At 41.9% G+C, this 24,264-nt stretch overlaps 1 protein-coding gene across 8 annotated transcripts in view; it reads left to right on the top strand.

Moving 5' to 3' along the window:
• Nucleotides 1–22,326, top strand: part of scn4ab (sodium channel, voltage-gated, type IV, alpha, b) — a 55,493-nt gene extending 33,167 nt beyond the window's left edge. For 5 of the 8 annotated variants that reach the window (XM_013269885.3, XM_025906528.1, XM_019357500.2 and 2 more), the window contains 26 exons: nucleotides 1,980–2,108; nucleotides 2,455–2,546; nucleotides 2,716–2,988; nucleotides 3,062–3,125; nucleotides 3,213–3,354; nucleotides 5,046–5,246; nucleotides 5,315–5,423; nucleotides 6,394–6,632; nucleotides 6,764–6,835; nucleotides 6,915–7,016; nucleotides 7,136–7,492; nucleotides 8,957–9,158; nucleotides 9,256–9,500; nucleotides 9,693–9,792; nucleotides 9,942–10,096; nucleotides 13,585–13,758; nucleotides 15,555–15,677; nucleotides 15,765–16,049; nucleotides 16,224–16,277; nucleotides 17,610–17,747; nucleotides 17,828–17,932; nucleotides 18,025–18,295; nucleotides 18,427–19,048; nucleotides 19,148–19,292; nucleotides 19,371–19,448; nucleotides 20,548–22,326. In XM_013269885.3, the coding sequence (XP_013125339.1) occupies nucleotides 1,980–2,108; nucleotides 2,455–2,546; nucleotides 2,716–2,988; nucleotides 3,062–3,125; nucleotides 3,213–3,354; nucleotides 5,046–5,246; nucleotides 5,315–5,423; nucleotides 6,394–6,632; nucleotides 6,764–6,835; nucleotides 6,915–7,016; nucleotides 7,136–7,492; nucleotides 8,957–9,158; nucleotides 9,256–9,500; nucleotides 9,693–9,792; nucleotides 9,942–10,096; nucleotides 13,585–13,758; nucleotides 15,555–15,677; nucleotides 15,765–16,049; nucleotides 16,224–16,277; nucleotides 17,610–17,747; nucleotides 17,828–17,932; nucleotides 18,025–18,295; nucleotides 18,427–19,048; nucleotides 19,148–19,292; nucleotides 19,371–19,448; nucleotides 20,548–20,898 (4,828 nt within the window). In that variant the 3' untranslated portion in view covers nucleotides 20,899–22,326. Of the gene's footprint in view, nucleotides 1–1,979; nucleotides 2,109–2,454; nucleotides 2,547–2,715; nucleotides 2,989–3,061; nucleotides 3,126–3,212; nucleotides 3,355–5,045; nucleotides 5,247–5,314; nucleotides 5,424–6,393; nucleotides 6,633–6,763; nucleotides 6,836–6,914; nucleotides 7,017–7,135; nucleotides 7,493–8,956; nucleotides 9,159–9,255; nucleotides 9,501–9,692; nucleotides 9,793–9,941; nucleotides 10,097–13,584; nucleotides 13,759–15,554; nucleotides 15,678–15,764; nucleotides 16,050–16,223; nucleotides 16,278–17,609; nucleotides 17,748–17,827; nucleotides 17,933–18,024; nucleotides 18,296–18,426; nucleotides 19,049–19,147; nucleotides 19,293–19,370; nucleotides 19,449–20,547 lie in introns of those variants that run through there. The other 3 variants (XM_013269886.3, XM_025906529.1, XR_001224128.3) reach the window with 3 other exon arrangements.
• Nucleotides 22,327–24,264: the final 1,938 nt, after the last annotated feature.

The following is a 24,264-nucleotide window of genomic DNA, read 5'->3' as shown; positions in this document are numbered from 1 at the left end:
CCGTATCTCATCCATTTTGTTTGCCAGAGAACGGACATTGGCGAGGAAAATACTGGGTAAAGGCAGCCGATGTGGTGTTAGCTTTAGCTTAGCCTGTAGCCCTTATACCGTTACAAACAAACAAACAAACAGTCGCAGTTTGCCTCGGCAAACTGCGTGGAGTGTGAAGAGTGGACCTAGGTGCAGACATTCTAAAACTCAAACTTAACTGATGATGAGCCGTTTATTAAGGCAGACAGAACAGTACAAAATAAAAGGGCAAAAACAATGCAAACTAAGAAATAACCTAAACTGGGTAAACTAGAAAGGAAGCACAAACTACGAAAAACCCTGGCAAACAGAAAAACAAACAAAACTCCAAACATGGCAATGATGATGAGGATATATGAAAACCTGAATGCAGGACACGGTATGGGAACAACACAGACGAACCGACAAAGACTCAATGAGAAGACACAGACTAAATACACACAGGAGGCTAATGAGAGAAGTGGAAACACATGGGGAACAGCTGACACACATGAACATAACGACCTCACAGTGGAAGAGTAAAACTAAACACGATGAACACAGGAACACAAGATCTCTTCAAAATAAAACAGGAAACATAATGAGACGCAGACATGAAGACCAGAACTTGACAACGTAAGACACAGACATGAAACACATGAAGGGCAGGGGAGACTTAACAGGGGTTGGAAGACACAAGGGGAATCTAATAACAAAGAGCTAGAAAAACTAATGAGCTTAATCATATAAACATCCAAATAAACTAAACTCAAAACACTGGGTCGTAAGACCCAGGATGGTGACACAAACAAACAAACAAAACAAAACAAAACAAAAAAACCCATCGTCCCATAAAAACAAAAAATCACCAAATGCCCGATATGCCCGATAGCCAGTCCAGCTATGGTCGTGCCATCAGTTAACCCTTTGCGTGTCACAGCTGGCACGCGTGCCCAGGATTGCTGACCCCTGGTCTACATAAATACACACACTCTATAGTGACATCACGTTTCAGGTTATTGTGGGGGTTTTTATGTTTTGTGGCCGTCTGTAGAGATGACCCTGGAGTATAATCGTGGGTGGGTCTCTGCAGATGTCTCTATGACACCACGTGACATAGTGACATGACATGTTTTGGAAAACATTTCCCGCAGTTGTTTTGGAAAAAACCCTTGGAATACCCACGTTCCCTCTTTTGACTTGTATTCCAGCAGCGATTCTTTGTCTCAGCAGCTTTGGTCATTTGGTTACTTAGTTCGCCCCAGGCACGTGGTTATGGTACCATGTTGAAGTCACACGACACATGAAAACAATAATTAAACATTAAGCTAACTGAATCAAAGTTTGTTTGATTTAAGTCATAATTAAGTGTCACAGCTCTCCTTTACTTTCCTCGTTTCACTCTGCAACCTGATATCTGCTGGAAGAATATATGTAAACTCTCATTTTCCTCCATGAAATGTCATTGGAAAAAAGTCCTGATCATGTTGTCAAACTTCAGCAGAGGAAATCCTGTTTAATTGTGAAAGTAAGAGCACACATATATGTGAAGGCAACTCTTAGTTTGCAACAAAGCACAAGGGCTGGTTGCTGAAGGTCACTTGATCTGATGAGTACAGGTTTACCTTGTTCCAGAGTGATGGAGACATGAGAGTAAGAAAACAAGTGGGTGACGTGATGCTTCCATCATGTACACAATATCACTAGTACCTGCTATACAAGCCAACCTGATAAGCTGAGTGAGATGGTGAGGTGATGAGAGGTGAAATGTCCTCACAAAACTTAAGGAGTCCAGTTGCTTTCTTTCCAAACTCCACCATGACCTGGATGACCGATACCTACACAGACATATCCCGTGTAATGGTCAGAAATCCAATGTTAAGTCCAGTTGGGGATTTTGGTTGGCTGCTATAATACCCTGCTGATATGAGTTTTATGTCTTTTATTTTCTCTGTTTCCTTGTTGAACAGATATGTGTTCACAGGCATCTACACATTTGAGGCATCTATCAAAGTTTTGTCTCGAGGATTCTGCATCGGAGACTTCACCTTCCTCAGAGACCCATGGAATTGGCTGGACTTCATGGTCATCAGCATGGCGTAATAATCAATCATACACTTGATGTATTAATCAGACAGCATACGGTTCATAAAATAACTGGCTTTGTAAACGATGCTTTTTTATTAAGATGTAATTTTATTTCATTTTATTTGGTAAAATGAAATAAAGAAGCCTCAGAAGCAGCTTTAACTGTAAAAGCAAAATATTTTATTTTAGATGGAAGCTATTTATATTCCATCTTCATAGTTAAATTTCAAACAATGTTCAGTAATTAAAGGAAGATGATGCAAGTGATGATGATTACAATGATTACAGAGGTGAAAAAAATTGTGAAAATAGTGACGATGATAAGAGCTGAAGCTGTTGATGATGTGTCTATTCCAGATATTTGACGGAATTTGTGGATTTGGGAAATGTCTCGGCATTGAGGACATTCCGAGTTCTTCGAGCTCTTAAAACGATTACCGTCATCCCTGGTCAGTGTGTGTGCTTGTGTGTGTATGACTGGATTTTGTAAAAAACAAAAAACGTGTTTAACCACCAAACAAACTGCAGCGATTTTAGTCTCCCTGTAGGAATGACTTTGATGTTTGTGATTAGACTTTAACCTAACCCTAACCCTAATCTAACCCATCCAATCCGCAGGTCTGAAAACAATTGTTGGAGCTCTCATCCAATCAGTGAAGAAGCTTGCTGATGTCATGATTCTGACAGTTTTCTGCCTCAGTGTCTTCGCTCTGATTGGTCTTCAGCTTTTCATGGGAAACCTGAGGCAAAAATGTGTCCTGATGCCGCCACCATTTCTTAGCAACCACACGTCAGACAGTAATCTTAACACCAGTTTCTATGGCAATGACACTTACAGCAACAACACAGGAAGCAGTGACTTTGACTTCTACAAGTACATCAACAACCCAGGTAGGAATACTTTAAGGGTTAGGATTAAGGTTCTCTGAAGAACATAGCTGTAACCCCAGTCTGTCTGTCACAGAGAACCATTACTACTATCCCGGTCATGCTGATGCTCTGCTGTGTGGAAACAGCTCTGATGCTGGGTATGTCAACATATTGATACAAATAATAGTAAATGGCAATAATAGTAATGTTAAGATGAGCACAGATGATGACGACAATGTGTCCAGGGTCTGTCCGGATGGTTACGTCTGTATGAAGGCAGGGAGAAACCCAAACTATGGCTACACCAGCTACGACACTTTCGGTTGGGCGTTCCTGGCTCTTTTCAGACTCATGACTCAGGACTTCTGGGAAAATCTGTTCCAGCTGGTAAGTAACTCACTGGTCCACTATAGGCTGTTTCCACAAACTGTAAAAATGGATACATCATCCATGTAGAAAAAGCTACATTCTTTCCAATCAAAGCAGGAGCCATTTGGTCTCTGCGAGAAAGTAAACCTACTAGTTAACTGGCTTTTGAGTTCACTAAACTCTTTCCTAATGAAACCTGATGTTTGGATAGAAGCAATTCACACCGATTATCTCAAGTTGCTTGAAAATCGACACCCTACAATATTAGAGAGCACTCTAACAGCAAAATGCTCTATTAGGATGGTGTTATGGCCTTTAAGATAAGATGGGGCCTGGTTGTTTAAGGCCTTGTATGCGAGGAGCAGGATTTTGAATTCATAATGAATTTAACAGGGAGCCAATGAAGTGAAGCCAGTATGGGAGAAATCTGCTCTTTATCAATATAATGTGTCTGTGTGTGTGTTTATTGTTTGTTTGTTTATTTATAAGGAACCCCATTAGCTTCCACAACAGTGGTTGCTAGTCTTCCTGGGGCCCAAACCATCAAATACAATCAAATCAAATGTGTGTGTGTGTGTGTGTGTGTGTGTGTAAGCCTGTATGTACACAAACCTCTGCATCCAATTCTTGTTTTTTAAAGTGATTCATGATGTGTGACATACAATCCTTCACTGCACTCACCGATACCATCAAAAGCCCTAAAATACTATGAGATTCATGCTCATGATGAGTGGACGGAAACTTCTGACCGTTCACTACTCTACTGACAATGATTTAAAATATTACGATGCTCCATCAGACCTGTCGCGACTGATTTTCATTTCAGTTCTTGTGTAATTTGGCATACTTCAGGCCTTTCACCCTGTTTTCCGCAACATTGGTTTGTCCCTTGAGTAAAGAGCGTTTTATGCTTTATTGATTTATAGGTCAGAGTTCAGAGGCTCAATACACACAAAAAACCCATTCATTTGAAAATGGTCAGGGACAAGGACTGGACTGAAAATGGATGAAAAAGCATCCAATGTCCAAAGAAGAACTTTGAAAGAGCTTGAAGAAAGGTGGAAAACTATTGGTCAAGAGCATTTTTAAAATTACAAGACACTCTGGCTCCTTGGAAGAAACATATGGAGAACTGAGGGATGGCTTTTGGACATTACATTCATTTTTGAGATACAGTCTTTTTCCTGACTTCCCATGATGCATTTCCATGTTACTTTTCATTCGGTTTCTAACTTTCTCAGAATTTAGGATGAAAAATATTTGTGTGGCATTTGAAATATTTGACAGCTGGAAACAGCATGACTGCAGATGTAAACATTTCACTAGCTGGGCCCACGTCCTCATTTTAGGTTTGTACTAAATAGAAGCGAAGAAGTTAAAGAATAGAGAACAAGGAGGGCGGGTCGGGCACGTAAACGAGAATGATCAGCTTGCAGAACTGGGGGAACCTATATAGATGACAGCCGGAAGGAGCGTGTTTGGAGGTGTGGTCCTGCTCCTGAAATTCCGATACATAATCTCCAACACAAAGAGAACAAATACACCTGTGTGACGTCAGCACAAAGACATACACAAAATAAATAAGTGCAGAATTAAATGAGAACATAAACAGGGCAACAGTGTCATACATCTTATATATTATGAGACAAACCACGGCCAAAGCACATACAGCGGTTCCACCCACCTGTCCTTCTTTTGTTTCTATGCAGACGTTGCGAGCCGCCGGTAAAACCTACATGATCTTCTTTGTGGTCGTCATCTTCCTCGGCTCATTTTACCTCATTAACCTCATCCTGGCTGTTGTCGCCATGGCGTATGCTGAGCAGAATCAAGCCACCATCGCTGAAGCCAAACAGAAGGAGGAGGAGTACGCTCAGATCCTGGAGGCGCTGAAGAGGAGAGAAGAGGAGGTCTGATCAGAGGCATGAAAACTTGCACAGAATCATTTAAACACAGCTGAATCTTTGTTTTATTACAGCAGGCAGCCAGAAAGGCAGAGCTGTTAGAAAATGAAGACCCAACAGTGCAGAAGAAAAATTCATCTACAGATTTAAACAGCCACAAGCTAGAGCACAATGCCATGGAAGGTACACACACCTGTGTCATATTACCTCTAACACAGAGCATGTGGGACATCCTGTCATTATGACCAACCAGATCAAACTGTTCAGAGGCAGACATTGAGCACCTTGCAGGAAAAACACAGCTGGTCGTGTTAATTTGAATGGTCTCTGTGTAACAGCATTTTTGAAAGCATGCTGAAGTCTCTGGTAAAATCTCTATGCTATACTAACAATGTTCAGTGGCTCTGTGGTGTAGTGGTTAACACCTGGCCTTATACGTGAAAGATCTTTGGCTTGAAACTGAAAGGAGGCACAAAATCCATCCTCAGTGAGTCCCAAGTTAGTATAAACCCAGATAAACATGAGGGTTCAATCATCCATCTGTCCCAAATCACAGCTGCTGCAGCTGAAAATACCAACCTACAGTGTCCAAATAGCATCATCTCCATATTCATAAATGTTTATAGTCGTTGTTCAGCTACTTTCAAATACATTTGGGCTAAAATGTTTACAGGCACATTAATGAGCTCAAATCAATTGCAGCTTTCATGTATTTCCCACAAACAGCAGAAACATGTTAAACCAAAGGTTGAACTTCACTTTGAGCTACTGCTATGCAGCAGAAGGTGAAATGAACAAAGACTCCATAGGAGAGACTTAAACCACAGCGGTAATGAGTAATAGCTACTGCAAGGACAAGATCAAGATGAAAATTATCCTTCCTTACCTGGAGATAGAAATTCAGTCTAAAATTATAAACAATCTCGCTTGACCTTTGACCTCTGGCTTCTCTCAGTACGCAGAGCAAAAGCATAACACAAACAGAAAGCCTTCACTGAACTTCTAACCTCTGTGAAGGTCTTTGTCTTACAATGAACACTGCATAAATCCCATTTAAAGGGTTGATGACATTTGTATGTGATATGTGCACGTGAGGACCTTTAGAGAAAATCTCGATAAAGCTCATGCTTCACCAATCAGCTGTGACTTTCAGAATTTGAGGATGACCAGAGGCCGTGTCCTCCATGTTGGTATGTGTTCGCTGACATCTTCCTGAAGTGGAACTGTTGTGGCTGTTGGCGATGGCTCAAGCAGTGGCTCTTCATCATTGTCATGGATCCGTTTGTGGACCTCACCATCACCATCTGCATCGTCCTCAACACTGTCTTCATGGCTATGGAGCATTATCCAATGACAGAGGAGTTTGAGGAGCTGCTGAGTGTTGGGAATCTGGTCAGTGATAAAGAGTCACACAATGTGATCCTGATTAAATGCATTCAGCTCACATGAATGTTACACTGTGTTAAACACAGTAAAGATCTTAACATGTTTGGATGTCTGACCCCTCACCTCTGAACCCTCAGGTCTTCACAGGTATCTTTACAGCTGAAATGGTCCTTAAGCTTCTGGCCATGGACCCGTATTACTACTTCCAGGTTAGACTTTGTCTTTGTTTACTGATGACTTACAGCTGTTTCTATAGTAACATTTTCCAACTTTTTGTCATGGCTGTAGGTGGGCTGGAACATCTTTGACAGCATCATTGTCACCATGAGTCTGGTTGAACTGGGATTAGCTAACGTTGAGGGCCTATCGGTGTTACGCTCATTCCGACTGGTCAGTGCATCATCATCATTGTCATTACCATCATCACTTACTCAGAAAGTGAATGAAAAATGATATTAGTGTTAGTCTGTCTTCTCACCCTTATCTCACATGCCTCTTCACCTTTCCAGATGCGAGTATTTAAGCTGGCCAAGTCCTGGCCAACCCTGAACATGCTGATAAAGATCATCGGGAACTCGGTGGGGGCTCTTGGGAACCTGACTCTGGTTCTTGCCATCATTGTCTTCATCTTTGCTGTCGTCGGCATGCAGCTGTTTGGGAAGAACTATAAGGACTGCGTCTGTCGCATTGCAGAGGACTGTGAGCTTCCTCGCTGGCATATGTACGACTTCTTCCACTCCTTTCTCATCATCTTCAGGGTCCTGTGCGGTGAGTGGATCGAGACCATGTGGGACTGTATGGAAGTGTCGGGTCAGACCATGTGTCTGATTGTCTTCATGATGGTCCTGGTTATAGGAAACCTGGTGGTGAGTATCTGACTAGAAAGTACTTTTTCCTAAATCTGTTTCTTATTGTTTCAGGTTTTGAAAGTCAAAGGTATGTGGTGACATTTACAGAAAGGCAAGCAAAGACAATAAACCCAGAATTTTTGTTTTAACACAAGCCTCATCACCCATTCACAGCAGTTTTTCCATGCTCTTTCTATCTAACATTCACATGCATTGATGCACCAGACATTAACCTGAGGTTAGTATCTTGCCCAAGGATATTTGGTATGCAGATTGGTGCATATTGGTGCACTGGTGGTGAGATGCTGAACAAACCTGGTGTACCCAAACATGAGGGTGCACTAGGAACGTCTGACAGAGGCCCAAATCCAAAAGCTCTTCAACTCCCACCTCTGGCAGAGTTTTTAAGGCATTCTAATGGAAGTTGGGGACATTGAGTTCCATTAGACCATGTTCCACACCTCCACACCATTGCTGTGGCTACTGCAAGGAGCTACGAGGAGGTGTCTTATTGGGCTTGGTTAGCCTGTGGGACTCCAGAGGCAGCTGGCAAGTGGTGGCAGGCTAAACGAGTTGGGCTCTGGCAGTGGCTGATGCAAAAACTTGGGCGTGGGACGAGTTTGGTGAGGCCATTGAACAGCACTTTTGGATGGCCTCAAAGCGACTCTGATAAACCATCTGATGACTCACACAACTGGTCAGTGGCTTTGCCCCTGAGGTGGACAAGATTTGCCCTAAGTTCTTTAAGGCTCTGGATGTTGTGGGGCTGTCTTGGTTGACACGCCTTTGCAATGTTGAGTAGAGTCCTGGGGCAGTGCCTCTGAACTGGCAGACTTGTGGTCATTCCCATTTGTGACAAGGGGGAAAAGAGGGTGTGCTCCAACTACCAGGGGACCACACTCCTCAACCCCCCTGGGACAGTCGATGTCAGGATACTGGAGAGTGAGTCTGTTCATTTGTTGAATTTTGGGTTCAGGAGGAACAATGCCATTTTTGTCCTGGTCACCGTCACAGGTCAAATGCCTTCTCCAAATTCACAAAAACACATAAAGACTGGTTGTGCAAATATGAGTTGTTCGTTAGCTTGCCAGCATTGCTTTGAGGCCGTGCAAAAGTGCTGTTCCATGCTCTCACCACACTCAAGTTTTTTGCATCAGACACTGCCAGAGTCCAACTTCATTGAAGCTGCATTTGGAGCTCCACAGGCTTGCCAGGCCCAGGCCAAGTAGATTTAAATCTGCTTCCAGAGATGATAGCTAAATGCACCCATAAGATGTCAGTAAATCGAAGGATGTGAGGAGAGACTTTGCTTTTATGTTTTGGTTTAATTGATATCGAATTATAGGTTTTACTGGGCAAGCAGTGCCTGTCTTGCATTCACTGATAAAACTGTTATTTTTTCATTCTGAATGTGTTCCTAAACTAGTTTCTTCTTATTTTAGGCCCTGGATCTGCTTCTAAAGCTTTTCCCTTTTGTTGCAGGTCCTGAATCTGTTCCTGGCCTTGTTGCTGAGTTCTTTCAGTGGTGATAATCTAGCAGCTCCAGAAGATGAAGGAGAAAACAATTTACAAATCGCCATAAACCGGATTAACCGGGCTGTGGCCTGGACCAAGTTCTGGATCCTGGAACACATCTGGGCTTTAGTGAGAAATAAGAAACAAGTCAGCCAAGACCAGTCCAGTGGTACAAGACATGTTTCAGATGTCTATTGTTTATTAGTGTTTTGTGTAAAGAACAAAAGCTTTAATTTATTGGATTTAATATCCATTTCCTTTACCAGTCAGTTGTGAGGAAGACGACACAACGATGAAGGAGGTATTACCTTTGACCTTTGTGACTTCAGATGAGCCAGAGCCCCGTGACAAAGCCTCTAGCTTTAATCATGGCAATCTGACCAGTAACTACCATAACATTGCCTCCCTGCGGGTCCCAATAGCCGAGGCCGAGTCCTACTTTGACATACCTGAAAATGAAGAGGAAGAGGAAGAGGAAGATGACCTGGATAGAGAAGAGAAGTACTCACAAGTAATCCCTGTTACTGTTCCTTTCTATTCTATGGACCTTTTTTTCACAGCAGCATGATGCAGTAGCTAGTATAGGTAAACACAGATAATTTAGGCTCTGCTCCTGTATTAATGTCATTAGTGTTGGATTAGTTTTAGTAATTATGTATTAGTGTTGTCTTTATCAAAGTTTAACTGTGCTCTTTTTGTTCAGGGCGACATGTCATCGGTCTGCAGTACTGCAGATTTTCGTCCTGAAGTCCCAAAGGAGGAAGATGATGAAACAAACACGCCTGTGGACTGCTGCAGCGACAGTAGGTGCATGCATGCACTCATAGAGACACATTAGCGATTGTGATTATAAGGTGAAGCGTTCCTTGTGGACTGACTGCAAAGTTAAATGTGTGCTGGGATTTCATTGGCCTATTTAAACACTGCATTTGTTTCTTAATTGATATTTCAGAGTTTTACAATGGCTGTCCACTCCTGGACATAGACACTTCCCAGGGCCGCGGGAAAGTCTGGTTTAATTTCAGGAGAACTTGTTTCACTATGGTAGAGAACAACTACTTTGAGACATTCATCATATTCATGATCCTGCTGAGCAGCGGTGCTCTGGTAAAACCTTCATTTCTTCTTCTGAGTTTTTTATGTTTTGTTCTGTTTGTAATATTTTTGTTTTAATAATCCTCATAATTCTTATTGCTGCTCAGTTTTCTCAATGCTGATTGGTTTGTTTTGATCATGTGACTGAGCAGGTCAGAAATGACTGGTTCGTATTTGTGCAGTGATTACTAACCTTTGGAGACAGTGTGGGCAAGCACATGTCGGCTACTAATATGTCTGCTTCAGGTTTTACAGGTGAGATATAACTAATACCCCTTCATGAACACATGACAAGTTAAAGGAACACCTTTTAATCAGCATTCAGCATCAAGTCAAACTTTTATTAAGCTCAGTTTCAAGCTGCTTTGGTGTTGTTGAAATTGCTGTTACTGGAGCACTAGAGGATCAACAATTGACTGGCCCACATGCTTGCCTGACCTAAATGTGATAGAACACAACTGGGACGTTATGTTTCAATCCATCCAACGCCGCCAGGTTGCACCTGATCTAACTGGAAAAAGGATGCAGCAGGCTGGTCTATTTTGCTGAAATTCCATTGCAGCAACCAACAATGGCACTCTGTAGTTTGTGTTGTATGCATGGCTGACAAGAGCCTTTTTCTAATAAGATGATGATGCTCCTGGACAGTCTGGGGTGGGCAATCTCAGTCCACGAGGGCCGGTGTCCCTGCAGGTTTTAGATGTGTCCTCGAACCAACACAGCTGATTTAAATGGCTAAATTAGCTCCTCAACATGTCCTGAAGTTCTCCAGAGGCCTGGTAATGAACTAATCATGTGATTCAGGTGTGTTGACCCAAAGTGAGATCTAAAACCTGCAGGGACACCAGCCCTCGTGGACTGAGATTGCCCACCCCTGAGTTAGATTTTCAGGATGTTGTCTGTAGGTCTGGGGTGGGCAACTCCAGGGTTAGGGGGCCGGTGTCCTGCAGGTTTTAGATGTGTCCTTGATCGAACACAGCTGATTCAAATGGTTAAATGACCTCCTCAGCATGTCCTGAAGTTCTCCAGAGGCCTGGTAATGAACTGATCATTTGATTCAGGTGTGTTGACCCAGGGTGAGATCTAAACCCTGCAGGACACCAGCCCCTAGAGGCCTGGAGTTGGCCACGCCTGCTGTAGGTTGATAATTTTAATTTCTATCAAACATTGTGGCATCCTTTCACTCCTAACACATTACGCAGCTCTTATCGGTACAGATGTCCAGCGTGACTTTTTTTTCCAACTGAGGACAAATGTGTTTTTTACAGCGGTCCTTTAATTTTTACAGGGAGTGCAGAATTATTAGGCAAATGAGTATTTTGTCCACATCATCCTCTTCATCCATGTTGTCTTACTCCAAGCTGTATAGGCTCGAAAGCCTACTACCAATTAAGCATATTAGGTGATGTGCATCTCTGTAATGAGAAGGGGTGTGGTCTATTGACATCAACACCCTATATCAGGTGTGCATAATTATTAGGCAACTTCCTTTCCTTTGGCAAAATGGGTCAAAAGAAGGACTTGACAGGCTCAGAAAAGTCAAAAATAGTGAGATATCTTGCAGAGGGATGCAGCAGTCTTAAAATTGCAAAGCTTCTGAAGCGTGATCATCGAACAATCAAGCGTTTCATTCAAAATAGTCAACAGGGTCGCAAGAAGCGTGTGGAAAAACCAAGGCGCAAAATAACTGCCCATGAACTGAGAAAAGTCAAGCGTGCAGCTGCCAAGATGCCACTTGCCACCAGTTAGGCCATATTTCAGAGCTGCAACGTCACTGGAGTGCCCAAAAGCACAAGGTGTGCAATACTCAGAGACATGGCCAAGGTAAGAAAGGCTGAAAGACGACCACCACTGAACAAGACACACAAGCTGAAACGTCAAGACTGGGCCAAGAAATATCTCAAGACTGATTTTTCTAAGGTTTTATGGACTGATGAAATGAGAGTGAGTCTTGATGGGCCAGATGGATGGGCCCGTGGCTGGATTGGTAAAGGGCAGAGAGCTCCAGTCCAACTCAGACGCCAGCAAGGTGGAGGTGGAGTACTGGTTTGGGCTGGTATCATCAAAGATGAGCTTGTGGGGCCTTTTCGGGTTGAGGATGGAGTCAAGCTCAACTCCCAGTCCTACTGCCAGTTTCTGGAAGACACCTTCTTCAAGCAGTGGTACAGGAAGAAGTCTGCATCCTTCAAGAAAAACATGATTTTCATTCAGGACAATGCTCCATCACACGTGTCCAAGTACTCCACAGCGTGGCTGGCAAGAAAGGGTATAAAAGAAGAAAAACTAATGACATGGCCTCCTTGTTCACCTGATCCGAACCCCATTGAGAACCTGTGGTCCATCATCAAATGTGAGATTTACAAGGAGGGAAAACAGTACACCTCTCTGAACAGTGTCTGGGAGGCTGTGGTTGCTGCTGCACGCAATGTTGATGGTGAACAGATCAAAACACTGACAGAATCCATGGATGGCAGGCTTTTGAGTGTCCTTGCAAAGAAAGGTGGCTATATTGGTCACTGATTTGTTTTTGTTTTGTTTTTGAATGTCAGAAATGTATATATGTGAATGTGGAGATGTTATATTGGTTTCACTGGTAAAAATAAATAATTGAAATGGGTATATATTTGTTTTTTGTTAAGTTGCCTAATAATTATGCACAGTAATAGTCACCTGCACACACAGATATCCCCCTAAAATAGCTAAAACTAAAAACTACTTCCAAAAACATTCAGCTTTGATATTAATGTGTTTTTTGGGTTCATTGAGAACATGGTTGTTGTTCAATAATAAAATTATTCCTCAAAAATACAATTTGCCTAATAATTCTGCACTCCCTGTATGAGCAGTGTACAAAAATGGGTAAGGTTCAACTTTATTTTTTCACTATATAAAATGTGTAACTGGAACTTGTTCAGAAAATGATTATTTTGCACTTCCTTTCTCCTTTTCATTTGAGATGATTAGGCTTTAAATAAACTCAGAATTTAAGTGACAGGTTAACTGAGAGGTCAGGTGTGAATGCCTGAGTGAGTGACATGAAAAACTCTTAGTGTTTTTAACAAGTGCTCTGATGGTGCCATCACCATCAGTTTGCTGATGTCTGAAACTGCAGACAAATACCATCTTAATCTTGAAAATACCTTTACCTGGAATACCTGGAACTACCTGAAAATACCTGCAAATTACAATCCAAAGTGACCTGCGAGCTCTTTGGTGTGATCAGAATGGAGGCCTTTTAAAAAATAACTCAGAGTTTAAGACAAAAAGAATCAAGTCCTTTACTGTTGAGCCACTTTTTTTGTATTTTAGCAAATGAGTTTGGTAAAATTATCAGAGGAATAAACCAAAGCAGTATAAACTGTGTCTATCAAGTGTAGAAAGCAGTTTAATCTTGTTGAAAATGCCTGTGTTGGTTTGTTTTAATAAATATCACTCTACAAGCGGATGCACTACACAGTGAACTCCTTTCCATGTGGTGACTAAAGCTGATTTGAAAACAGGCTTTTGAAGATATCTATATGGAGCAGCGTCGGGTCATAAAGACGATCCTGGAGTATGCGGATCAGGTGTTCACCTATGTGTTCGTGGTGGAGATGGTTCTCAAGTGGGTCGCGTATGGATTCAAGACCTACTTCACCAACGCCTGGTGCTGGCTTGACTTCCTCATTGTAGATGTAAGAACAGAATGGATGATTAACAAAGATGCTGCTGATGTTTATCTTTTGTTTTTCTTTGATACAACTGAGAGACATTATGAAACATCCCAGATAAAAATTAGATTGTTTTTGTTTGCTTGTTTTAAATTATTGTATACTTATACATACTTTGCATCTCATTAAATGTGCACTAATTTCTATAAACAGGAATGTGAACACAGGAGGTTAAAAAGTCTACTTAAATTTCACTGGATCAACAACAGTCTGCCTGTTCTTTCCAAGCTCCTTAGACAACAGTCTGCCTGTTTGACCCACACAGCGTTCAGTGACTGTTCAATCGTTTTTTCACAGGTTATGTTAAACACACAATGCTTCCTGTTCAGACAGCTTCCCAGCTGTCTCAGCACTTCATATTCGCCTGCCGGTCCCCGATGTCACTAAAAAAAGGAAAAGAGTTCATCAGGCTAATTTCCGCCACCTGGACCTTAGCTTTCCTGGCACTGCCCCTTGAGCCCGCGGCACCACCCCTCCACTGAAGCGGAGCCCCCCCCCTGCCACACAGCCTTTATTATAGGGACAGTTTTATGACCATTCTGTGTTGCTTCATTTAGCAGCATTACTACCTCTGGGAACAGGGGTGACAGGGAGGGCTTACTGCTGTCAGCATCAGGGGTAGTTGGGCTGATGATGCAGACACCAAGAGTTATTGACAAATGTACCTGATATGGAAACCTCATTGCACATTTTTGTTTTAGTAGCAAAACATCTGACAATTTATTGTTTTAACCCGATGTTGCAGAATGATCAAAAAATAAACTGTCTGTCACTGTTGATTAAAAGGTTTTGTGTTGCTGTGACGACACATAAGAATAAAATATTTTATTTAGCTTTTAACATCTTGATGCTCTGCAGTAAATATCTGTTCATTCGACTACAACAGAACCAGCTTCACCCCGGATCAGACCTGCACACTGTTACACGTCTGCCTTACCTCCACATATTTTAAACACAACAAGGGTTTCTACAGACACAAACATGGATGTCTGTGGGCTCCCCGGTGTCTCCCCAGACACTTGCATGTAGTTCAATAAGGAGAGATCATTAGAAGGATTTGAACATAATTTATTGATGTTCAGAATTCAGTTTGAGGTATTTGGTGGTTAGACTACAATGGCCCATCACAGCAGAACAGAATCCCAGTGGCGATAGGGATTAGGGCTGGACCCCTCAGAATCTTGATGCTGGTGGTGGAAATGAAGATGGAGACTTGAACGGTGGCTGAGTCATGAGAGGTGGTGATGGGGAGGAAGAGGGTTGTATCAAGGGGTCTGGAATGGAGAACTACAGGTGCACAGTGAGATTTATAGTACCCACAGCAAGAAGAAGGTCGGACAAAAGATGACTGGACTAGAGCAGTGATGTCAATGATGTCAGTGATGTCAGTGATTTGACATCACTAGAGCAGTGATGTCAAAATCAGCTGGACAGCGTGGGAAAGTCAATGGAAGCCTAGACTAGCCGCAACACTGGGAAAACAGACAGATATGTGACTACAGATTTTCCCTATTGAACTTGTGCATAAGCTTCATTAGGGAGACTCCACCACAGTAATAAGGACAGGTTTCCATTCCTCCAGGTTCATGTCTAAACTGCTAATAAATCTGAAAATTTCATACAGACTTCTGTTCATGCACAGCTTGTTTTAAATAGGAACAAAGTGTTTATTCTGGGGTCCTCACACCCTGTGGCGTTACAGTCTACTTTAGGAGGATATTTGTACTCTGACTTCACCACCGGTGTCATTTGTCTTTCAGGTGTCTCTGGTGTCGCTGACAGCAAATATCCTGGGATACTCTGAGCTGGGAGCCATCAAGTCCTTGCGGACCCTAAGAGCTCTGAGGCCCCTGAGGGCCCTCTCCCGCTTTGAGGGGATGAAGGTGGGGCTAGCACATGTCTACAACCCTGTCAAGAGGGTCTCAGGGTGCTAGTAAATTTGTGTTTGACTGGTTGCTTTCTCACTGCAGGTGGTGGTTAATGCTCTGGTTGGAGCAGTCCCATCAATCTTCAACGTCCTCCTAGTGTGTCTGATTTTCTGGCTGATTTTCAGCATCATGGGCGTGAACCTGTTTGCAGGAAAGTTTTATTACTGCTTCAATGAGACATCGGAGGAGTTGTTTCTCCCCGACAAGGTTGACAACAAGACCCAGTGTTTGGCTTTGATTCAGGAAAACTTCACTGAGGTCCGCTGGAAGAACCTGAAGATCAACTACGACAATGTGGGAATGGGCTACCTGTCTCTGCTCCAAGTGGTTAGTCTGAACACCTGTGAATTCACTGAGAAATAACCCAATAGATCAATACAGAATAATTGTACTGACCTCACTGATCAGATATTGCTGTCATGAAGTTTTGTGGGTTTTTACCTGCTGATTCTTGCAGTAGATGAACCGCTGAAACTGATGTTCCGGACTTTTGTCTTTCAGGCCACATTTAAAGGCTGGATGGATATCATGTATGCAGCAGTAGACTCCAGACAGGTCAGTTGTACTGAAACTGTTAGTGGGACTGTGCTGATACCGATGCACAGTTCTCCTACTTGTGAGCAGATTTCTGTATTTGAAAATGAAGTCTGATGGAAACGGACAAGAATTTTTCATGTCAGAAGGTTTCTGTGTTTCTGCGCAATTTTGGTTAGTCGGGTAAAGCTAAGAAAAACATTTAAGCCATCACAACAATTTAGCTTATTTTGTTTTGTTGGATTCCTAAACAATGCCCATTAGACAGGAAAGGAAATCAGATATCTAATGGCAACCAGTGTTTGGGAGTAATGGAATACATGTACCGGCGTTACGTATTTAAAATACAAAATGTGAGTAACTGTATTCTGTTACTTTGTTACAGTTACAGTTACAGCTTCCGTTACAGTTACTTTGTTGAAATAAATGGATTACACGGCGGTCTTTTCCTGTTTCATATGTTAGGCTGTGCCCTCTCTAATTTTGGTAATTCCACGCCGATGGAAACCCAAACAAAACATTAAGGGGCTCTAATGCCTGTGTCTCAATCTTGCGGCTCATGTCACGCCTACTTAATGCATAATGACATGAAGAATTATTTTTAAAAATTATCGTTCAAAAAATGATTTAATATGAAGGCAATAGGCAGAGTGTTACAGGCATAGCCCTAAAGAATGTTGCCTCATGGGCAGTGTAGCCCAGTTGTAAGTAAGCTATTAAGACTCGACTGTACACTGTGTTCGTGTTGTCCTCCGAAACAATACGTTCAGTTGGAGCAGCCTTTCAACGCCTCTCTCTGTCTCTCGCCCAGACAACAAAGTAAAGCTAGTGTTCGGCTTAGAGCCCGACACGAACCCGGCGTATTAGCCAGAGGTCCCTTTACAATGGTACGGAGCCGCGGACCTGTTTTATATACGTGCGGAATAGTTTTCTATACGAGATCGCTGCAAAAAGTGCAGCCTTACCTAATGTCCACCCTACTGTTACTCATTTATATTAAGAGTTAAACATCTAGTTGGTATTGGTATGGCGAGTAACCTTCAGTAATAGTAGTAAATGACACAGCAATAGTACATTCATGTTGTAAAAAGCATGATAATATATTAAGTAATCCAAAGTGTTCAGAATATGTTACTCTCATTGAGTAACAGAACGGAATACGTTACAAAATACATTTTGGGGCATGTGTTCTGTAATCTGTTGTAGAATACATTTCAAAAGTGACCTTCCCAACACTGATGGCAACACCCTAACCCCTGAAATAGTGTCCCCAGAGAATAACATCAGTCAACAGTCTTCATTCTCATCCTAACCTTTATCTTGGTTACCATGGTTACAATCTTGCGAGTGTAGGTGGAGTCCCAGCCAATGTATGAGGACAACCTGTACATATACCTGTACTTCGTCTGCTTTATCATCTTTGGCTCATTCTTCACCCTCAACCTTTTCATCGGAGTCATTATAGACAACTTCAACCAGCAGAAAGCTAAGATAGGTTTTTACTCACTGACATCAGTCATTTATTACTGGATTTTTATTTGCCAGCTGACTGTGTGTTGTTTTTTCTTTACTTGGGAGGAGGTGATATTTTCATGACAGAGGAGCAGAAGAAGTATTACAACGCCATGAAGAAACTGGGCTCTAAGAAACCTCAGAAACCTATCCCACGGCCTGAGGTCAGTTTGATTACTTCCTGTGAGCAGAAAACAGGATTTAAACGTTTGTGATGGAGCAAGATTTAAATGGTTCCTTTATTTTTTGTGTCCAGAATAAGTTTCAGGGTCTGGTCTTTGACCTGGTGACCCAACGTTTTTTTGACGTTCTCATCATGGTGTTGATCTGCCTCAACATGGTGACTATGATGGTGGAAACAGATGAGCAGAGCAAGGAGAAAGAAATCATCCTTTACTGGGTCAACCTTGTTTTCATCATCATCTTCTCCACAGAGTGCAGTCTAAAGATCATCGCTCTGCGGCAGCACTACTTTGCTGTCGGCTGGAACATCTTTGATTTTGTGGTGGTTATACTTTCCATTGCAGGTGAATCCATGTTTGAGGAAACAGACTATATTTAATATTTTCTTTTTTTCATCCATACATTAATAGAAAAATCTCATACTTTCTTTTCCCTTTCCGCCTTCTTTCTTCTTTTCCTTCCTTCCTTCCTTTAGGCCTTCTCCTTGCTGACATAATAGAAAAGTACTTTGTATCACCTACGCTCTTTCGTGTGATCCGATTGGCTCGTATTGGCCGAATCCTTCGTCTTATTCGTGGAGCCAAAGGGATCCGGACGCTGCTCTTTGCCTTGATGATGTCCCTTCCTGCTCTCTTCAACATTGGCCTCCTTCTCTTCCTCATCATGTTTATCTTCTCCATCTTCGGTATGTCTAACTTTGCCTATGTGAAGAAGGAAGCGATGATTGACGACATATTTAACTTTGAGAACTTTGGAAACAGCATGATCTGCCTCTTCATGATCACCACTTCAGCAGGATGGGATGGTCTGCTAAATCCCATCATGAACACACCCCCAGACTGCGACCCAGACTTTGAAAACCCAGGAACGACAGTCAGAGGGAACTGCGGCAGCCCAGCAGTAGGCATCGTTTTCTTCACCACCTACATCATCATGTCCTTTTTGGTGGTGGTCAACATGTACATTGCCATCATCCTGGAGAACTTCAATGTAGCCACAGAGGAGAGCAGCGACCCACTTTGTGAAGATGACTTTGAGATGTTTTATGAAACCTGGGAGAAGTTTGACCCTGACGCCTCACAGTTCATACATTACAGGTGAGTCCACCTGTGTTTTAGCCTGGCTCTAATCTGAGATGTGGTGTTCTCTAAAGACCTGTAAGAATTAAGTTCTGTGGACTCTAATGTGTTCCTCAGTGAGCTGTCAGACTTCTGCGATGCTCTACAGGATCCTCTGAGGATTCCCAAACCCAACGCTGCCACCCTGATCCAAATGGACCTGCCTTTGGTACCCGGAGAAAAGCTGCACTGTCTGGACATACTGCTTGCGCTCACTGCACAGGTAACCTCACCTGCTCACATTTACAGCTTATTATATTGGATCTTTATTATATTATACTATATTATATTACATTTATAGGTTTTGGGTGATTCCGGGGCCATGGACGCTCTAAAAGGCAACATGGAAGACAAGTTCACAGCCAACAACCCATCCAAGGTTCTGTTCTATTCTATGATAAAGTCTTTACCAGTGTCATTTACAGTTCTTGGGAGAGTTTGCGCATGGACATATTTGAGTACCAGCAATTGGTTTCCTTTCAGTACTACTTTGAATTTGTGTAGAAGCTGCTATTACATCTGAGACCTGTTTAGCTTCATGCTTAGCTTGTCTAAATTTCTATTTCATGTTGAGATGTCTAACAGTCACACAAAGCTCTCTATACGTAAATACAAACAGGTGACAAATGAATCTGTGGAGATATCTTTTGAGAAAAGAAAAAATTGCAAAAAAAGTATGTTTGATGTGTCAGTCAGAATGAGTATGTTCTTTGGCCAGACCAAAGACCCAGAGACACAATCTCGTAAAATCAAAACTTACACTTACATATTCTGGCAACCAGAGTTAGAGTTAGGATTGGTGTCTGATGAGGTTAAGATGATTAATCTCTGTGTCACGGCCTTTTAAGGTTCAAAACAAAATAATCCAAGAAAAGGCCGTAGGTGGCATCAGGTGGTTTGTTTCACAATGCACTTCCAACGTGACTCTTAGAAAAATATATGCTGTTTATTTCTTGCAAAATTATGAACCAAATCATTTCTTACAACTTAAAAACAAAAGTTAATCTAATTCCACAAGTTCACAGAGTGGTCAAAAAATCATTTTAAAAACGTTCCCATCTTACCAGCTGACATTTGACAAACAAGGAAAACATTTCCACCACAGTGTGCTCTGAGTTAATGCGAGGGTCCAAACAACTTTTCCAAAATTAAGCATTTAATTACAGATTTTAATAGCAAACTAGCTTAAGTATGTTATAATGGATAAAAATTATGATTCACAAGAATTCAGCAAAAATGGCCACAACACATTTCTGTCCTGATGGGAAATGAAGAGACATATTTAGAAGATGATTCGTGGGCTTTTCATGTGTCGGTGAACATGCTGCAGATTGAGCTCAGTGTTTTTGTAATAGAGCAGCATTTTTATCTGTTCATATTCAATTAATGAAGAAAAAGAGTCAATTGGTAAAAAACATTTTTGACAGCTTGTCAGAAATATTATTTGTCACTGATGCTGTGATTATTATGACATACAGGAGTCATATGAACCAATCAGCAGTACCCTGCGGAGGAAACAGGAAGATTTAGCAGCGACAGTGATCCAGAGAGCATACAGGAAGCACCTTCTTCTGCGGGGCAAGGTCAAACGGGCATCCTACAAATACGGAGAGAAGCTGGACGGACGACAGGACAAGATACCACAAACAGAAGCAACTCTTTCTAAAGGACTGAGTCAGCCGTACAGCGGCAGCCACGAGCAGACGGCTTCAGGTCAGGTTCATCCTACCCGGATAGAGCTTCAGAGTGAGTTTGTTCTGCGTGCCACCCCGCCGTGCAGAACTCACGAGTTTGTTCAAGATGAGAACCTTAGGGAATCTGTCGTGTGACAGCTCACCTGTTCCTCCAGTTTCTCCTCTTACCTGTGGAAGCTGCAGCTGGCATTCTTTCTGCAAACTCAGCAGAGACTCTGTTTTTCCGGTGTGTTCAGAGTTTACCACCGTGGTTAATGCCCCGTGTGACGTCAAACTTTGCAGGTGACCCTGATTATTGATTGTTTCTGTGTCACATCGATCGACCGATCAATGTAATGATGGATGTGTTTGAGATTGTTTCTGAAACTGCCCGAGACAGTACTCATTAACTCATAACAGGCATGTGCTACAAACCTGAACCTAAGAGCTGACAGCCAATGAGAACACAGCATGTTAGCAGGTGAAGAAGTTCTGGTTAAACTAGTTAAAATGTAACCACATGTTTACCTATTTAATTAACATTTCATAAACAAAAGACTCAACCTACAAGTTGTTTGTATTCCCAGTTCTTAATACTTCCGATTTGTTGAATGCAGCTGCAGGTGCTTTCTTTATGCAAAACCAAAGCTTCTGCAGAGCTGATAAAACAGGAAGTTTTGTTTTACTGGCTGAGGCAGCTTGTTTGCTGTGTGCTGATACTGCTCCTGATTGGTGAACATTTCTGACACACTAATGACATAAAAGCAAACACCCCTCAAAGACTGCTGCACAACTTTTTAATAAAACATGTCCATGTACCTGGAAAGGAAACGAAGAGGAAAGAGTGTTTAGTCACCTGAGATAAAGAGAAGTAATTTCTTTTTTCTCTTTTTATGGACTGGTGAGTTTCAGTGGTCCTAAAACCTTGGTCTCCTCTCAAATTACATTTCTGTTGTTTTTTACAGACTTCACTTGCAGGTGAACTTTGTTAAACTGTCTTCTTGTTGTTAAGAAACTTTTGCCTCATGTGGTGGATGAGTCTCAGCCATCTGAGTGGTCAGTTGGATGGAGGATAGTTGTGACCTGCTGTAAAACAAAGCTTCTGTAAGTGTTGTCATGACATTTATGTCTGTACATATCAATAAAGTTATCCAATTCGCAACTGCACTTCCACCTGGACGCTAAGTATTCACACCTTCAGATTTCTCTTCCTGTCTGGCTCAGAGGTGACAGCTGCTGTTGAGTCTAAACGGCCAAAGTTCAAAGAGGAAGACAAGAAGAGCAACAGCTGACCAAGGATCTCTCACACACACACACACACACACACACACACACACACACACACGAGGACCTTGACCCTGAACTTGAACCCAGTCTAAACCTTTAAAACATCGCCCAGGGGTGGGGTCTTCAACTTACTGTTAATTAAACCGATTTAAGGTCAGTCTGTTTGCATTTCCCGATAATGACTTCGAATCTATTTTAATCATGCAGTAAAGTGTTGATAGAATAAGTTTCTAATCTGTCGCCCCCTGCTGGACTTTCTCTGCTACAGCCCCTTCTAAATAAAGGAATGAGCAACCAGTTCAGTGGTTAATAAAATGCATTGTGTGATATTATAATCTTCTGACTGATTACAGAATGAATCCAGTGCACACCTGGTCCCTGGTCTCAAGGCCACTTACAGATTCACTGCGTCCCTATCACCATGGAGACAAGATGCTAATTAAGATGAATGAGTTTATTTCCTGACAGTTTAAATATTGAAGCTGCAGGAAGGTCACACAGTGACACAGTTTTATAACACACACACACAGATCGTTAATAATCATGAACTGCTTTCTGTCCCAGCCCAATAAACCAACACCATTACAATTGGGGGTGTTAATGTTCATTAATAAACTACTGACTGAAATCTGAAGACGGGCCTGTAAAAGAAAAATATTTCTAAATAAAAATGAAGAGTTTTAATAAAGTGTTGCTCTCAGCTCGGTTTGCAGGAGCTCTGTCAGGTGTGTTTCGGCCTTTAGGACGATCATGGATGAATCTGACGGCAGTCACAGAAATCCCAAATGAAGGAGGAGTTACTCCGGATCATCTCTGCAACAGGGAGAGAATCTCATTTGAAAAAGACTTCCTTTACAGGCTGTTTTCTCCTCTTTATTTTCAGTTATTATCTAATGAACTGACAGGTTTTACTCATCCAGCAGACACATGGGTGGCTGTAGCTCAGGTAGCAGAGCAGGTCAGCCACTAACCAGAAGGTCAGTGGTTCGTTCCCAGTCTGCATGTCAAATATCCTTGGGCAAGATACTAACCCCATGTTGCTCTCTGATGCATCCATAGGATGGTGAATGTGTATGAATGTTAGATAGAGCACTTAAGAGCTTAGAAGAAGTGTTTGTGTGAATGGGTGTGAATGAATTAGTTGTATGCAGCGCTTTGAGTGCTCAGAGAGAGTAGAAAAGCGCTATATAAGAACCAGTAAATTTATACAACAGATTGGGTAAGGTATGTAAGATGATCTGTTTGTAGTCCAGCTTTCAGATGTTTTGCAGCTACATCAAAATCACAGTAAGAAGCAGCCTTCATCTCGTTTGACAAGCAGGAAAGGCGATCAAGGACAGAGGCGCGAGTCCTTCCCCTTGGTCACCTCCTGCAGCTGATATTCGGCTGGTTTTGCTGTTGTTGGCTCTAATCTGAGCTGCTGTCAACTCTTCGGATGAACTCTTCCTCACCAGACAGAGACTTACATCAAAGAGTTTGGTGATTTTTGAAGAAACGTTATTGAAACTTTATGGGGATTTTTTTTAAATAACAGATGATCACCATAAAAAACATCATTAATGAGAAAACACGTCCCCGCACTGGCTCAGACCAGTTTCTCTTGGATTTCTCACTTTCATGCAGTGTTGAATAAATTCAGTTTCCTGTGTGATTGCCGACCGCTGTGAATACATTTACAAACATCTGACCGTGTTTTTCACTCGGGTACATCTTGTTCTCAGTACATGTAATAACATAACTATTCAGGTCAGCTATTTATTAGTTTCTGTGCTGTTTCACTCTTTCCAGCAGCTGAACAAATGTCCGTTTATTGATTTATCTAAAAGTCAAAACAGGGGTTGCATTTTCATTCATTATTTTTTTTCTAGAAAAAGAAAAAAAATCATCATTCATGTTTTTTAATGATGATTCAGTAAATGGCTGACCTGAGAAACTTTAAAAGTGTTTTCTGTTCAGGTTAAAGTTCTGCCTCAGTTCTTCAAGGAAAATAAAGATCTTCAGTCTTTTCTTTAGAGGAAGTTTACATGCAGCATTTGACAAACTAAAAACCTATCCCTGTGCTGAAACCTAAAGAGAGCACCAACAGAAAAAGATCTGAAACACTAGCTTCCTCATAGACACAGAGGGCTGGGATCTTTAAATATTTTATCTGATCATTTTTTCTGTTTTGGACCATCAGACTCGGTGTGAGTCCAGGAACATCGTCTGTTAGATAATCAAACAAAAAGGACCAGC

The sequence above is a fragment of the Oreochromis niloticus genome, linkage group LG4 (assembly GCF_001858045.2).
Source record: "Oreochromis niloticus isolate F11D_XX linkage group LG4, O_niloticus_UMD_NMBU, whole genome shotgun sequence".
Lineage (NCBI taxonomy): Eukaryota > Metazoa > Chordata > Actinopteri > Cichliformes > Cichlidae > Oreochromis > Oreochromis niloticus.
This window is presented reverse-complemented; position numbering and strand designations above follow the sequence as displayed.